This window comes from Pseudozyma flocculosa (assembly GCF_000417875.1).
Source record: "Pseudozyma flocculosa PF-1 unplaced genomic scaffold scaffold00016, whole genome shotgun sequence".
Classification (NCBI taxonomy): Eukaryota; Fungi; Basidiomycota; class Ustilaginomycetes; order Ustilaginales; family Ustilaginaceae; genus Pseudozyma; species Pseudozyma flocculosa.
In genome coordinates, this window is record NW_006920884.1 from 634,979 (window position 1) to 647,190 (window position 12,212).

Consider the following 12,212-nt stretch of genomic DNA (forward strand, 5'->3'; position numbering starts at 1 on the left):
TCGCCCGATGCCATCCCAGCCTCTCTCAGCGCCAATCGGGGAACCCTTCCTCGCCCTCCACTTTGGCTGCTTGCTCGGCCTCGCGGTTGCGTGAACCGCGCCCAGAAGCACGCCATCGACAACAGCCCCCGCCTGCCCGCCCCGCTCCCTCGCTCGCTCGCTCGCTGGGCCATGCCACGCCACCCGGCCTTTTAGCAGCGAGACTCCCTCGCGTGCTTGGCGGGGCACGGGTGGCTCGACCGCGGCCGCTCTTCCTCCCGACCCCCCACTGGGCTCGCCCGGCCTGCCCTCGCCTGGCCTGGCCTGCCATCCGGACCGTCCCGGCCTGCTAGCCCTGTCCGCTCGTGCGTCTTGTCAGCGCCGCGCTCGTGCTCGCCGCGAAGATCGTCGAACGAGGCCAGGCCGCCTGCATGCAGCGGGGACGACGCCTCGGGTGGTCCTGCCGCTCCCGGCCGCCTGTGGCTTCAAAAGAGGGGCCACCCGTCGCTCTTGCTGCTTCCTTCTCGCCACCACCACCATCTCGCCTCCCTCTCTCTTCTCCTCTCTCTCTCTCTCAGAGTCACCACAGCCAGCTACCCCTTCGTACCACCCCCGCCATCGACTGACCGCTGCCAAGATGCCCGGACTTCGCCTCGGATCCATTGCTCCCGACTTCACCGCCGAGACCACTCAGTGAGTACCCCGCAGCGAGCGAGGCGAGGAGCGCCGTTTCATCGAGTCGCCACACGCCGACGAGCGGCCGGCCGACGATCCAGGCGCTAGCGAATCGCGACGATACAGCAGCTGACCCGCGCACTCCGCCCTCTGCGTCTTCCCCCTCGCTCTCTCTCTCTCTCTTGCGCGCCTGCCGCAGGGGTGTCATCAACTTCCACGAGTGGCTCGGCGGCTCGTGGGCTATCCTCTTCTCGCACCCCGACGACTTCACCCCCGTCTGCACCACTGAGCTCGGCGAGGTTGCCCGCAAGGAGCCCGAGTTCAAGAAGCGCGGCGTCAAGGTTATCGGTGAGTGGCGGCGGTGACGGCCCGGGGCAGCGGTGGAGGAAGCACGAGTGGCTTCGGTGGCAGCAGCCAAGGCGGACTGAGGGAGGCCGAGGCGTGTGCAGCGAGGGCGGCAAATGTGGCGCAGCTCCTGGGCTCGCCTCTCGGATCGCGTCCGGCGAAGGAAGGTGGCTGGCCCGGTAGGCTCCTGCAGGCTGTGACGCTGACGACCTAGCCTCGTCCCGCTCCTCTGCTCGGCTCGCCCGCGCGCAGGCCTCTCGGCCAACGACATCGCCTCGCACGACGCCTGGGTCAAGGACATCAACGAGGTGGGCAAGACGCAGGTCAACTTCCCCATCATTGGCGACAAGGACCGCAAGGTGGCCACCGAGTACGACATGCTCGACGCCCTCGACCCGACCAACGTCGACGCAAAGGGCATGCCCATGACGGTGCGCGACGTCTTCGTCATTGACCCCAAAAAGGTCATCCGCCTCAAGATTTCCTACCCGGCCTCGACGGGTCGCCACTTTGACGAGATCCTCCGCGTCATCGACTCGCTCCAGCTCGGCGACAAGCACCGCATCACCACGCCCGTCAACTGGCAGAAGGGCGACAAGGTCATTGTCCACCCCTCGGTCCAGGGCGAGGAGGCCGACAAGCTCTTCCCCGGCTACGAGACCGTCAAGCCCTACCTCCGCTTCACCAAGGACCCCTCGACCACCGCCTAGGCGAGTCAGCAACCCGTTTCGTCGACGGGGCATCCCCGGGCGGCCCTCCGTTCGACCAGCCTCGACTCGCTCCGCGTCGGAGCATCAAAAGCCGTAATACGATACCTCGACCCTCTGGCCCGAAGTCTGTGAGACGCCGCCGTCTGTCAGTGTGATTGCCCCGGCAGTCACTGAAGTGGGCAAGCGAGCAAGGAAGTGGAAAGCCTGGATCGATGAGGACGGAAGAGCAGCCAGACTCACCGGCGGGACAGCACCAGCGAAGGGGGCGCCGGAATATCAGGCCGTCCTCGGCGACGAAGGGCAAGGTGCCTCTGGGGCCGGATCGGATCATGCGGTGCGGTGCGCCGCGCCGTAGTGCGCTGTATATTGTACAAATGAAGAGGATGTCGCGGTCAAGAAAGAGAGGCGGGCGGTGCGTCCGATGACATGCCTTGCCTAGCTGCCGGGAGGTGCGAGCCAGGGTGGTACCGCTTGTCGCCTGCGCCGAGAGCCACCTGGCTAAGCCTGGCGCTGCTGCTGCTGCTGCTGCTGCCATGCGACGAAATCGCGATAGGTCTTTGCCATCTTCTCGCTGCGGTAGCGCCGGACGCGGAGGCTGCGGCGGGTGGCGTCGGTGATCCTGCCGTTCCAGCCGGCCTTGCGGATGGCGCTGTCGATGGCCTCGACCTTGGACCAGCCCTGGTCCGGGATCACGTCGGGCAGGTAGGTGGCCGTGAGGATGTGGGCGCTCGACGACGACGCTGACCTCTTAGCAGCAGCAGCAGCGGCGGCGGCGGCGGTGGGAGCGGGGGTCGAAGAGCCTGACGACGAGGATGCGCTGTCATCGCCCGCGGCGGGAGCGAGGGCTGGGTTGGGCAGGTGGATATAGATGCCGTGCACGCCGACCTCCCAGTCGAGATGGTCCTGGCACTCTTCAAAGGCCGTCAGCAGCGACACGCCGCATTCGAGGCGGGCGACCTCCTTGGCCGAGATCGGGTTGAACCGGCGGTCCTTGAAGGCGCTGACCGAGGCGTATTCGGACAGGCCCTCTGCCAGCGGGTAGGGCTCGAACGTGCCGATGCAGCCGCGCAGCCGCGGCGAGCTGGTGAAGGGGGTCGAGTAGATGTTCCAGGTGACAAAGAGCGGGTACTCTTGCCCCGCATCTGGGAAGGGCAGCGGGTGCGGTTCGGGCTCGCCGTTGAGCTGGGCGAGGATGACTTGGAAGCAGAAGAAGCAGTGCTCGGCCAGGACCGCCGAGCCTGAGGAGGCGACCTCGCCGCGCGTGTCGTTGGAGGAAGGCATTCCGAGGCGCCGATGCTGTTGATCGAAATGGAAGCGAGCGGAGAGATGCTTGTGTCCGACGTGCTCGGAGCAGGGTGGCGAGCTCGGACGGGGGGTGGAGGAGCAGGTGGGTCAGATCAGAGATGGAGCTGCCTCGTCTAGCGAGGGCGCTCTGGAAGGCGCGTTGAAAGATGCTCAAGTCGATGGGATGTCGTGGAAGGGGCTTGTAGGCGACGAAAGCGGCGGAGGCGGAGCGGATGTGTCGGATGAGCTCGCGCGGTGGAGCGCGGTCAAAGTTGCGAGGGACAAGGGGCAGATAGGGAGGGACCACGAGGCACCGACAACCGACCAGAGAGCGGTGCGGTACGGACCGGGCCAGGCGGGAAGCGGAAAGCCGGGACTGCGGCCGAGCGATGAGTAACAGAGCGAGCGAGGGACGATGTATGCGGCGACGTTGTGGGGTCTGAAGGTGGTGCAGAAGAGGAAAGCAGGCCGGTGGTGGGGCCGCTCCGAGGGCCAAAGGTAGGGAGGGAGTGGGGCCAACCCAGCTCGAGAGAGGGGAGCTGGTCCGTGCTTGAGCTCCAACCCTTGGACCGGCGGAACCGAGACGCAGCTAGCAGAGGCCAGCCAGGCCAAGCGCAGGCCAGGCAGGCCACAGGCAGGCCAGGGTCTACGACGGGCGCAGCGCAGCCAGATCAGATCAGATCAGGCAGCCAGGCGCGATGACATCGACCAACAGGCGCGCGCAGGGCCGCGGCCTGCCCAGTCTGCCTCCACTGCCTCGGCTTGCTTGCTTGCCCGTCAGGCCAGGCCCGACCCTGGCCAGCCCGTACGTGCCAACCCGGTGGTGCAGGCAGGCAGGGCAGATGCCAGGCGCGACCCTGGCCAGGCCATCATCGGCAGCAGCACCGCACCGCTTCGCTGCTGCTGGCGGGCAGCCGCGCACCCTACCCGTCCATCCGCCCTCCTTCCTGCCTTTCGCCCCCAAGCTGGGTCTCGTCCAGGCCCGGCCCCCCCCTTCTGGCGGAATGAGGGTGCAGCTGCTGCGTAGAATTTGTAATCCCGCTCGCTGGGCTGCTCTCGCGCGCGCCAGCCCGGACCACTTCGGTCGCAAGCCACCCCAGCCATCGCCTTCCTGCCTCGCCTCGCCTCGCCCCGCCGCGTCCTTGGCGGCTGCCCCCGGCCTGGCTGGCTGGTGGTACAAAAGGGGTCGAGGCCCTCGGGGTCGCGCGGCCCTTCTGGCTCCCTCCACCACCACCACCGACACCATCCGCATCTTCTATACCGACCGACCGACCCATCCCCTCGCCCCATCCCCACGCCCAGACACTCGCAAAGATGGCCAACCTTCCCGCCCTCCTCATCGACATTGTAAGTCGGCCCTCGAGCCTCTCCCTCTGTCTCTTTCCCAGCGGCCCCCGTGTTCTGACTTGGCCCCGCCTCGCACCGTCCCCAACACCTCGACCTCCCATCTTGATCGCAGCCTCGCAACCCGATCCTCGCCGTCGGCTTGCCCATCGGCATTGGCGCCATCAACGGCTTCGCCACCAAGGGCGGCAAGTACAGCGCCGACAGCCTGTGGTACAAGTCGCTCAAGAAGCCCTCGCTCAACCCGCCCAACAACTACTATGGCATCGTCTGGCCCGCCCTCTACGCCGCCATGGGCTACGCCTCGCACCTCACCGTAAAGGCCCTCGACCGCACCCCGCCCGGCTTTGGCCGCGACCTCACCAAGCGCGCCATGCAGCTCTACTGGGTCCAGCTCGGCCTCAACGCCATCTGGAGCCCCATCTTCTTTGGCGCCGGCCAGGTCGGACTCGGCCTCCTCAACATCTCGGCCCTCACCGGCACCGTCGTCGCCTGGGCCAACACCGTCAAGGAGGTCGACACCAACGCCGGCTACCTCGCCCTGCCCTACGTCGGTGAGTGGCGGCGCGTAGCCAGGCAGGCCGCTCTTCGTCTTCGCCCTCGTCATGGCCCTCGTCCTTGCCGGCTTTGCAGGAGGACGGTTGGAAGCCGAGGACGAGCGAAAATCGTGCCTCGGCGGCTCTTGCATCGCATCGAAGTGCAAGTGGCGCCCGCTGACCTGACCGCTCGTTGCCCCTCTGCCTCGCCCTTTGCTCTCGGCCTGCAGGCTGGATGGTGTACGCCACCTACCTCAACGCCTCGATCTGGTGGTGAGTGTCCACGATCCGCCCCGCCTCGCCCCCGCACCGAGCACCGCGCCGCATCGCCGCCGCCGCCGCTTACGACCTCTGACGCCCCTCTTGCCTCCCCCGCCTCCCTCCGTGCCCTTCCCGTGCCGCTCCCGCCACCGCAGGCAAAACTACGGCTCCGGCTACTTCAACAAGCTGCAGAACAAGGCCAAGGACTAACGGTGTGCGGCGTTCCCTTGGAACCTCGTTTCCTGAGCCCCTGACTCTTGCTTGCTTGCTCGCTCGTTTGCCCGCCGTTGCCGCCGATGCTGCCGTCGAGGTCGACTTCGTGCGTGCATCGTTCAGACGCGCACAAGCCACACACGCTCCCTCTGCTGCGCTCCGTTCGTCTAACTCGCCCCCCATCCCTGCTGTCGCTTCTGTGCCGAGCTGAGCTGCGCCCGTGTTGGCCAGTGGAAATCAATCAAATGCTAAATCCTTGACACGCGCGGTCCGATCCGATCCGCGATGGCAGTCGGCCCGGGCGGCTCAGGCCTGCTTGATGGATCCGCGGTCGGTATCGATGCTCTCCCTGCGCTGCTTGATGGGCATGAGCTGTCGATCCGGGTCCTCGAGACCGAAGAAGACGGTGGCGCCCTCGACCTGTCCGCGTTCAAGCTGGGCCGCCTCGTAGTTTTCGCGCGCCGAGTGCGCAGAGAGCTTGGCCAGCGCCTCGTCGAGGTCGACGTACGTCGTCAGCGGCCGTCGCGGCAGCGGCGTCAGCGCGTGCCGCGCATCCAGGTTGATCGAGAGGATGTTGGAGCTGTGCGCACCCTCTGACACGCTGATCAGCAGCGCGTACTGCGGCGCCGGCGTCGGTGCTGCCGAAGGCGAAGGTTGCTGCTGCTGCTGCTGCTGCTGCTGCTGCTGCGACGAGGACGATGGCTGCGCCGTGGTCGTCGCCGCCGCCGTCGAGAGCGAGTTGGTCGAGGGCGACTTGTGCAGCGAGCTGTTCGACGACGCGGAGCCGTTGCTGCCGCCGCCGGCCGTCGCGGCCGCCGCCGTGTTGCGCTCGTAGACCTCAAAGGTGATGCTGGCAAAGTAGTCGAGCGGCGGGATGCGCGGCATGACTATGGGCAGGTCCGAGGCGAGGACGAGGTTGAGCAAGGTGTGGATGTGCGACTCCTTTGTAAAGTAGAGCGAGCAGAGGCCCTTGGCGTCCTGGGCGGCGCGCAGGTCGTCGACGACGTTGTTGAGCAGCGGCATCGAGGTGAGGAAGCCAATCTCCTCCTTTTCCTCGGGCGTGATGCCGTACTCGCGCGGGCAGACAAACTGGAAGAGGGCCAGGGCCTTGCTGTACAGCTCGTGGAGGCGCTCGAGGCGCTTGGCGGCGTCCGGCTCGGCGCGGTCGGCAAAGATGGCCTCGATAAAGGCGCGATTGTGCAGCCCGTCGTGCGACAGCATGTCGTACAGCTCGCTCGAGCGCGAAGGGTCGTGGGGCTCGTCGTCGTAGTCGTTGAACAGCTTCTCCCACCGCTCGCGGAACAAGGCCGGCGTCTCGTGGGTGCACCACCGCGCCTGGATCCGCTCCACGTCGAGCGCGCGGTAGTTGTCGCGCATCGTCTGGCGCAGCCCGCGCAGCAGCCCGGCAATCTCGCTGGCCAGCCGCGACGGAGGCGGCAGCTCGTCGGGCCAGTCGTCGGGCCGCGCGTCGGCCTCGGGCCCGTCGGGCTGCAGCGACCGCTTAAGCTTCTTCTTGACGGCGTCCATGACCTCCTTGCCCGCGTTGCTGTCGTCGAGCAGGTCCTTTCGGATGACCATCTCGCGGTCGCCGCTCGACTTGCCGTCGTCGAGGAAGGCGGCCGCAAAGATCTCGGCCGACGCCGTCACGCGGCGCTCGGAGCTCGTGTAGATGGTGCAGTTGGCGAGGGCGGCGTCGTTCATGATGTTGATGTCGCGCCGCATATTCTGCCCAAAGTCCTTTGCCTGGTGGCGCGCCGCATGCGAAAACTCGCCGCCCCACTTGATGATGAGCTGCATCTTTTCCAGCTCGCCCGTCTGCTTGGCGAAGCTGGGCTTCATCTGCACCTTGGTGCCCGGCATGTCCTTTTTGCGCTTGATGACCTCGATGACGAGCTCCAGGTCCTCTTTCTGGGCGCCCGGCAGCGCGATGGCGCGCTCGGCCGCCGTCGAGACTAGGTCGAGCTGCTGGCGCAGGATGATTTCCTCGCGCCGGCCCTGGAGCAGCTCGATGAGCGGCGCCGTCCAGGCGTCCTTGACCTTGAACGACCGCTTGAGCTTCTGCTTGGGCGTCCGGTCGCCGTGGCGGAAGACGGTGACGTTGGCCTTGAGCGTCCAGGCCGATCGCTCGCGCTCGCGCGGCGACACGCTGCCGGCGCTGCTCAGCGGCCGCCGCGGCACGCTCGACTTGCAGAACTTGGCCAGGATCTCGGCGCACTTGTCATAGTAGAAGTCGTTGCCCTTGACAAAGCTCCAGCCGTTGACGTCGATGACGTAGCTCTTGCCGCCGACGCGCAGCAGGTCGAAGCCGCAGATGTTCTGCTTGAACGCCTTGGAGATGCTCGTGGCCATGCGCACCTCGTCGTCGCTGAGCTTGGTGATGTAGCGGATCTCCTTGCCGTCCGGGTTGCGCTTGACCAGGCCGTCAACGACGGGCGACTTGCGCGTCTCGGCGTGCACAAAGTAGGGGCCGATCGTGTACACCTTGATGTCCTCGGCGTTGTCGACGTCCATGAATTCCTCGTAGATGTAGGAGCCGTCGGTGCGCGGCTCGAAGAGGTTGGGGTCGAATTCGGACGACTTGTTGCCCACCTTGCGGAAGAGGCGGCGCCCGCCGCCCCCGCGCGCCCGGTCAAAGTAGATGTGGATGTTGTGGTTCTCGCCGCTGACGGGCTTCTCGACGAAGGGCTTGCGGATCTCGCGGCCGTCGATGACGAGCGTGTCGTAGTCGCGCAGGAAGCTCTCCTTTGCGCCGCGGTCGTGATGGAGGTCGAGGTTGAGGCGCTTCTGCAGGTCCTCGGCCACCTGCGGCTCGATCGTCGGCCCGCCGTCGCGGTCCAGCTCGATCCGGCGCGGCGTGGGCACGCCGGCCTTGTCGAGGATGGCGAGCACGGCACGGCGGTCCCACAGGATCTGCTGGAGGCGCAGGTCGTTGACCAGCACCGGCTTGCGCAGGTCGACGTACGAGATGGCCTTTTCCAGCGGGAAGCCCGTCGAGAAGAACGAGATGAGGACGTCGACAATGGGCCAGTCCTCGACGGGCTCGTCGAGGATGACCTTGTCGCCAAAGATGGTGACGTCAAACTCCTTGGTGTTTATCAGGCGGTTGAGGATGTTCTGCATGGGCTTGGACCGCGCCTTGCGGTCCATGGCCGCCACGCCCAGCTGGATCCGCTCCATGTCGGGCCGCAAAGGATCGCTCGGCGACCGGGGACGGGGGCAGAGCAGCTGTCGCAGTCGCAACGGTCGGAATCAGCCGACGTCGGGAGGGCGAGGTGAAGGCGGTGGTGGTGGTGGTGGCGGTGGTGGCGGTGGTGGTGGTGGTCGTGTGAGCGAATGAGCAGGCAGGCAGGGAGCAAAGGGGGCAACGAGGAGGGAATGCCCAGAGTCGGGGAACGAGAAGCAAACGAAGAAGCTCTTTGATTTCCTGCTCGGACCTGCATGCGCACGGGCTGCCCTGCCCCACAAGACTGGCCGAGCGCGTCACCGCCGTGCCTGCCTGCGCGCCTGCCTGGACCTGGCAGGCCTTGAGCCCACGTGCGACGCTCGAACTGAGCGCGCTCGCCATCCGTCCTGGCCGCCCGCCGGCAAGCCCTACCTCCGCCTCTCCCTGCACAGAGACAGAACCAACGGCGCTGTCTGGTCACACACCGCTATCCGGCACGCTAAGGGCTACAGTACGGGCCATTCGAGGTGGCAATTGCTGCACTGATTACCGCTGATAAGTCGCCAAGTCTGTCTCGGTCTCAATCATCTTCCTTGGAGACGTCCGGAATGGCCAGGCGGGCCGCTCGCGCCTTTGAGAGCGTCGCCTCGGCCTGCAGCAGCATCGGTCTGCATGCGACAGGGAAGGCAGGCGGGAAGACGGGCAGGAGACGCGGTCCAGACGAGTCAGCGACGTCACGAGCGGCGATGTCGGGACCAGCAAGCGGCAGGAGCGTATGCTACTCACGCGTCAATCATGATCAGGGAATCGCCCTCCTGGAGCCCGTAGGCGCCCCTGTGCTCCGAGACGCTGCGCTCGTACAGGTGCTTGATCTTGGCGGCCCTCCGGATGGCTGTGTGAGGGTCGCGACAGCAGGACGTCAGTCGGAAGGGCCCCCTCGCTCCTTGCCGCACAGGAATCGGACCTGGACGACGACCGCTCGGTTGCACGCTCACCCTCTTTGCTCGGCACAAACTTGTGCTGGATTGGCTCGACCTGGGCAGGGTGGATGGCCTGCTTGCCGTCGTAGCCGAGCTCCTTGCCGTCGTCGCACTCTTCTTCGAGGTAGGCCATGTCTTTGTAGTCGATGCACACCATGTCCTGCAGGCCCGCGGTCAAGGGTCGGAAAGGGATGTCAGCGGTGGCTCCAGTCCGGGGGGGACGTGCCTGGTTTCGGCGTCGCTCGAGGGGCAGACACGTACGATGGCGGCGAGGTTGTGCGCCTTTGCGATGGTGGCCATGTGGGCGCGCGGGAAGAGGAGCTCGCGTCGGCTCCGGGTGCGGATGATGCCGGTCGAGGCGCAGTAGTCCTCGCTGATGGCAGAAGAGCATGGTGGGAGGAGCCAGCTCAGCTTGGGTGCAAGAGGCTGCAGGGCAATTGCCGCGACGCCGTGGCCGGCTCTGGATCAGGCTAGCTCACCTTGCAAAGACGAGGGCGCTGATCTCAGCGGATGGCCTGGAGTCGGCGGGCGTCTCTTTGCGGATGGCCTCGATGATCTCGGGCATCCGCAGCAGTGAGGCGGCGCTTTCGACTGAGAGCACCAGGTCGAGCGGCTGATAGCTGTCGCCGGTGCAGAGAGCAGGGCCGGTGGTGACAGGCGCGTCAGACGAGGCGTCAGTCTCCCTGCCGCGCTGCCGGCATGTCGACTCACTCCTGCGCGGGCCTCAGTGCTCTGGCCTTGGCGATGATGAAGCGGATGTCGTCCTCGTGCTCGACCTTGGGCACCACGATGGTCTGTAGGGGCAAAAAGTGCGTGCGGAGCAGTGGTGAGCGCGGTTGATCCGTGGTCACGGATGCGCGGTGACGGTGACGGTGACGGCGCCGGCGCCGGCGCCGCGACCGCCCAGAGAGTCATGGACGCACCTCGAGCTGCCTGGCGGGGAGGACCACGTCGAGGTCGTCTGCGGCGAGCGTCTGGTCTCCAGAGGGCGGGTTGATGCGCACGGCAAGCTCCGGACCGGGCCGCGCAGCCGCCTCGAGGGCGTGGAACACGGTCTCTCTCGCCAGTCCCTTTCGGTGAGCGGCGACGCTGAGGGGGAAGGAAAGGGCGGCGGGCCGACGTGTGGGGCATCAGCTGGACGGGTCGCGCCGGCAGCGTGGGTGGCGATGGCTACGCTCGCTCACCTATCTTCGAGGTCAAAGATGATGCAGTCCGAAGACGAAGTCTGACTCTGTGATGCCAAGGCAAGGGTGAGAAAGGTGATTAGTGGCATCGCGCCCCGAAATATCAGCCATCCTGATCGCATCGTCGCTGTCCAGCACCTGGCGAGCCAGAGGATGGGCGCCGCGAGGTATCGTACACAGCCACTGACCTTTTTGATCATCTTTTCGGAAGATCCGGGCACGTACAACATGCTCCGCCTCGGTCTGATGCGGGTGCCGTTGTCGTTGTCGCTGCCGTGGCTGGAGGCTGCGTTGGCGTCGCCGGCCGAGCTGAGCCTGCTCCTGGTAGGGTCCAATCCGCTTGGCCGGAGCGACGACGACCTGCCAGCATCTCGAGCGGCGGCCGCCGACGACAGGGGGCGTGGCGATGCTGGCTGGATGCGATGCAGGGGAAGCGATCCGGTCAAAGCAGCTGGGCAGGGCACGCGGGCCACCCGAGCGCGAGCGGCCGCCGTCGCCGCAGCAGCAGCAGGGCGGGCGTAGAGGCGGTGCATCCGAGGCAGCGGTAAATCCGAATGGGGGGCGGGCGGCAGCGGTACGTGGTCCGATCCAATCGCGGGTACGGTTGATGCAGTCCAAACGGCGCGCTGTGGGCAGACAAGTGACGGATGGCGGGCAGAGTGGCGGATGGAAGCGCGCGTGGGACAGGTGGGTGAGTGAGGGAACGGAAGGGGAGGAAGGGGAGGAAGGGGAGGAAGCGGAGGAAGGGGAGGAAGGGGAGCTCCGGAAGGCGGCCGCCGACCCGCGGGGACAGGCAGCTGCCGCCCTTCTCCGCACGGACGACCCCGCCTGCTGTTCATCTGCGCTGCCCTGCCGCCGCCCCGCGTTTCGGGCCTCCCCTCCACACGAACCGGCAAGAGCCTTCCGCCGACGTCGACGTCAAAAATCGAGTAGTCGTGGGGCGCAACCGTCGTCGACCGCCTGCCTGCCTTTTCGACGTCGTCGCTCTCGACCAGGCTTCCCCCCGGGCGTTGTTTCCTCTTTCCCACCACCTGCCCTGCTCCCCCGCACGCCTTTCGTTCCCTCGCCCCAAGGAACGCCACAGATCACCGCACCGCACCGCACCGCAACGCACCATGACGACCGATCCGGCGTCCGTCTCGCTCGCCCGCGACACGCTAACGGGCGGCCTGCGCGACCTCGACATCGCCGACGGCCCATCCGAATCGCCGCAGTCGAGCTCGAACTCGAACTCGAACTCGACGCTGTCCGGGCGCGGCCGCCAGAATGCGTCGTTCATCAACGAAAAGGTCGAGGCCATTTTTGAGCTGATGCGCGACCTCTTTGACCCGGAGACCAACCCCAACGGCATCGTCAACCTCGGCGTAGCCGACAACGCCCTCTGTCGCAACGAGCTGCTCCAGGTGCGTGTCTGTCGGCTTGGTCCGGTCCGTTCAGCCCTGGCGCCGGCCACAATAGCGGAGCTCTGATCGCAGTTTCGCCTGAATGCCCTTCCTCCTCTTCCGCCCCCCCCCCCTCCCTCCNCTCCNCNCNCNCTC

General features: G+C 66.6%; 6 protein-coding genes across 6 annotated transcripts in view; 3 read left to right on the plus strand and 3 right to left on the minus strand.

Annotated features, from left to right (window-relative positions):
• Window positions 1–616: 616 nt before the first annotated feature.
• Window positions 617–1,709, plus strand: PFL1_04887 (uncharacterized protein; the record flags this gene model as incomplete). Its single annotated transcript, XM_007882415.1, has 3 exons — window positions 617–672; window positions 854–1,002; window positions 1,252–1,709. 3 exons carry the CDS (start codon window positions 617–619, stop codon window positions 1,707–1,709), a joined length of 663 nt encoding a protein of 220 aa, XP_007880606.1.
• Window positions 1,710–2,207: 498 nt separating this feature from the next.
• Window positions 2,208–2,990, minus strand: PFL1_04888 (uncharacterized protein; the record flags this gene model as incomplete). Its single annotated transcript, XM_007882416.1, has 1 exon — window positions 2,208–2,990. One exon carries the CDS (start codon window positions 2,988–2,990, stop codon window positions 2,208–2,210), a length of 783 nt encoding a protein of 260 aa, XP_007880607.1.
• A 1,317-nt stretch (window positions 2,991–4,307) lies between these two features.
• Window positions 4,308–5,344, plus strand: PFL1_04889 (uncharacterized protein; the record flags this gene model as incomplete). The annotated part of the gene is made up of 4 exons (XM_007882417.1): window positions 4,308–4,340; window positions 4,453–4,891; window positions 5,104–5,146; window positions 5,290–5,344. 4 exons carry the CDS (start codon window positions 4,308–4,310, stop codon window positions 5,342–5,344), a joined length of 570 nt encoding a protein of 189 aa, XP_007880608.1.
• Window positions 5,345–5,653: 309 nt separating this feature from the next.
• Window positions 5,654–8,524, minus strand: PFL1_04890 (uncharacterized protein; the record flags this gene model as incomplete). The annotated part of the gene is made up of 1 exon (XM_007882418.1): window positions 5,654–8,524. The coding sequence occupies one exon, from the start codon at window positions 8,522–8,524 to the stop codon at window positions 5,654–5,656; it is 2,871 nt and encodes a 956-aa protein (XP_007880609.1).
• A 566-nt stretch (window positions 8,525–9,090) lies between these two features.
• On the minus strand, window positions 9,091–10,904 carry PFL1_04891 (uncharacterized protein; the record flags this gene model as incomplete). The annotated part of the gene is made up of 9 exons (XM_007882419.1): window positions 9,091–9,178; window positions 9,297–9,402; window positions 9,506–9,650; window positions 9,752–9,863; window positions 9,970–10,110; window positions 10,202–10,284; window positions 10,414–10,579; window positions 10,675–10,721; window positions 10,863–10,904. 9 exons carry the CDS (start codon window positions 10,902–10,904, stop codon window positions 9,091–9,093), a joined length of 930 nt encoding a protein of 309 aa, XP_007880610.1.
• An 885-nt stretch (window positions 10,905–11,789) lies between these two features.
• Window positions 11,790–12,212, plus strand: part of PFL1_04892 (uncharacterized protein) — a gene marked incomplete at both ends in the record, with an annotated part of 2,460 nt that continues 2,037 nt past the window's right edge. The window contains one exon of the mRNA XM_007882420.1: window positions 11,790–12,077. Within this exon, the coding sequence (XP_007880611.1) occupies window positions 11,790–12,077 (288 nt within the window). The remainder of the gene's footprint in view (window positions 12,078–12,212) is intronic.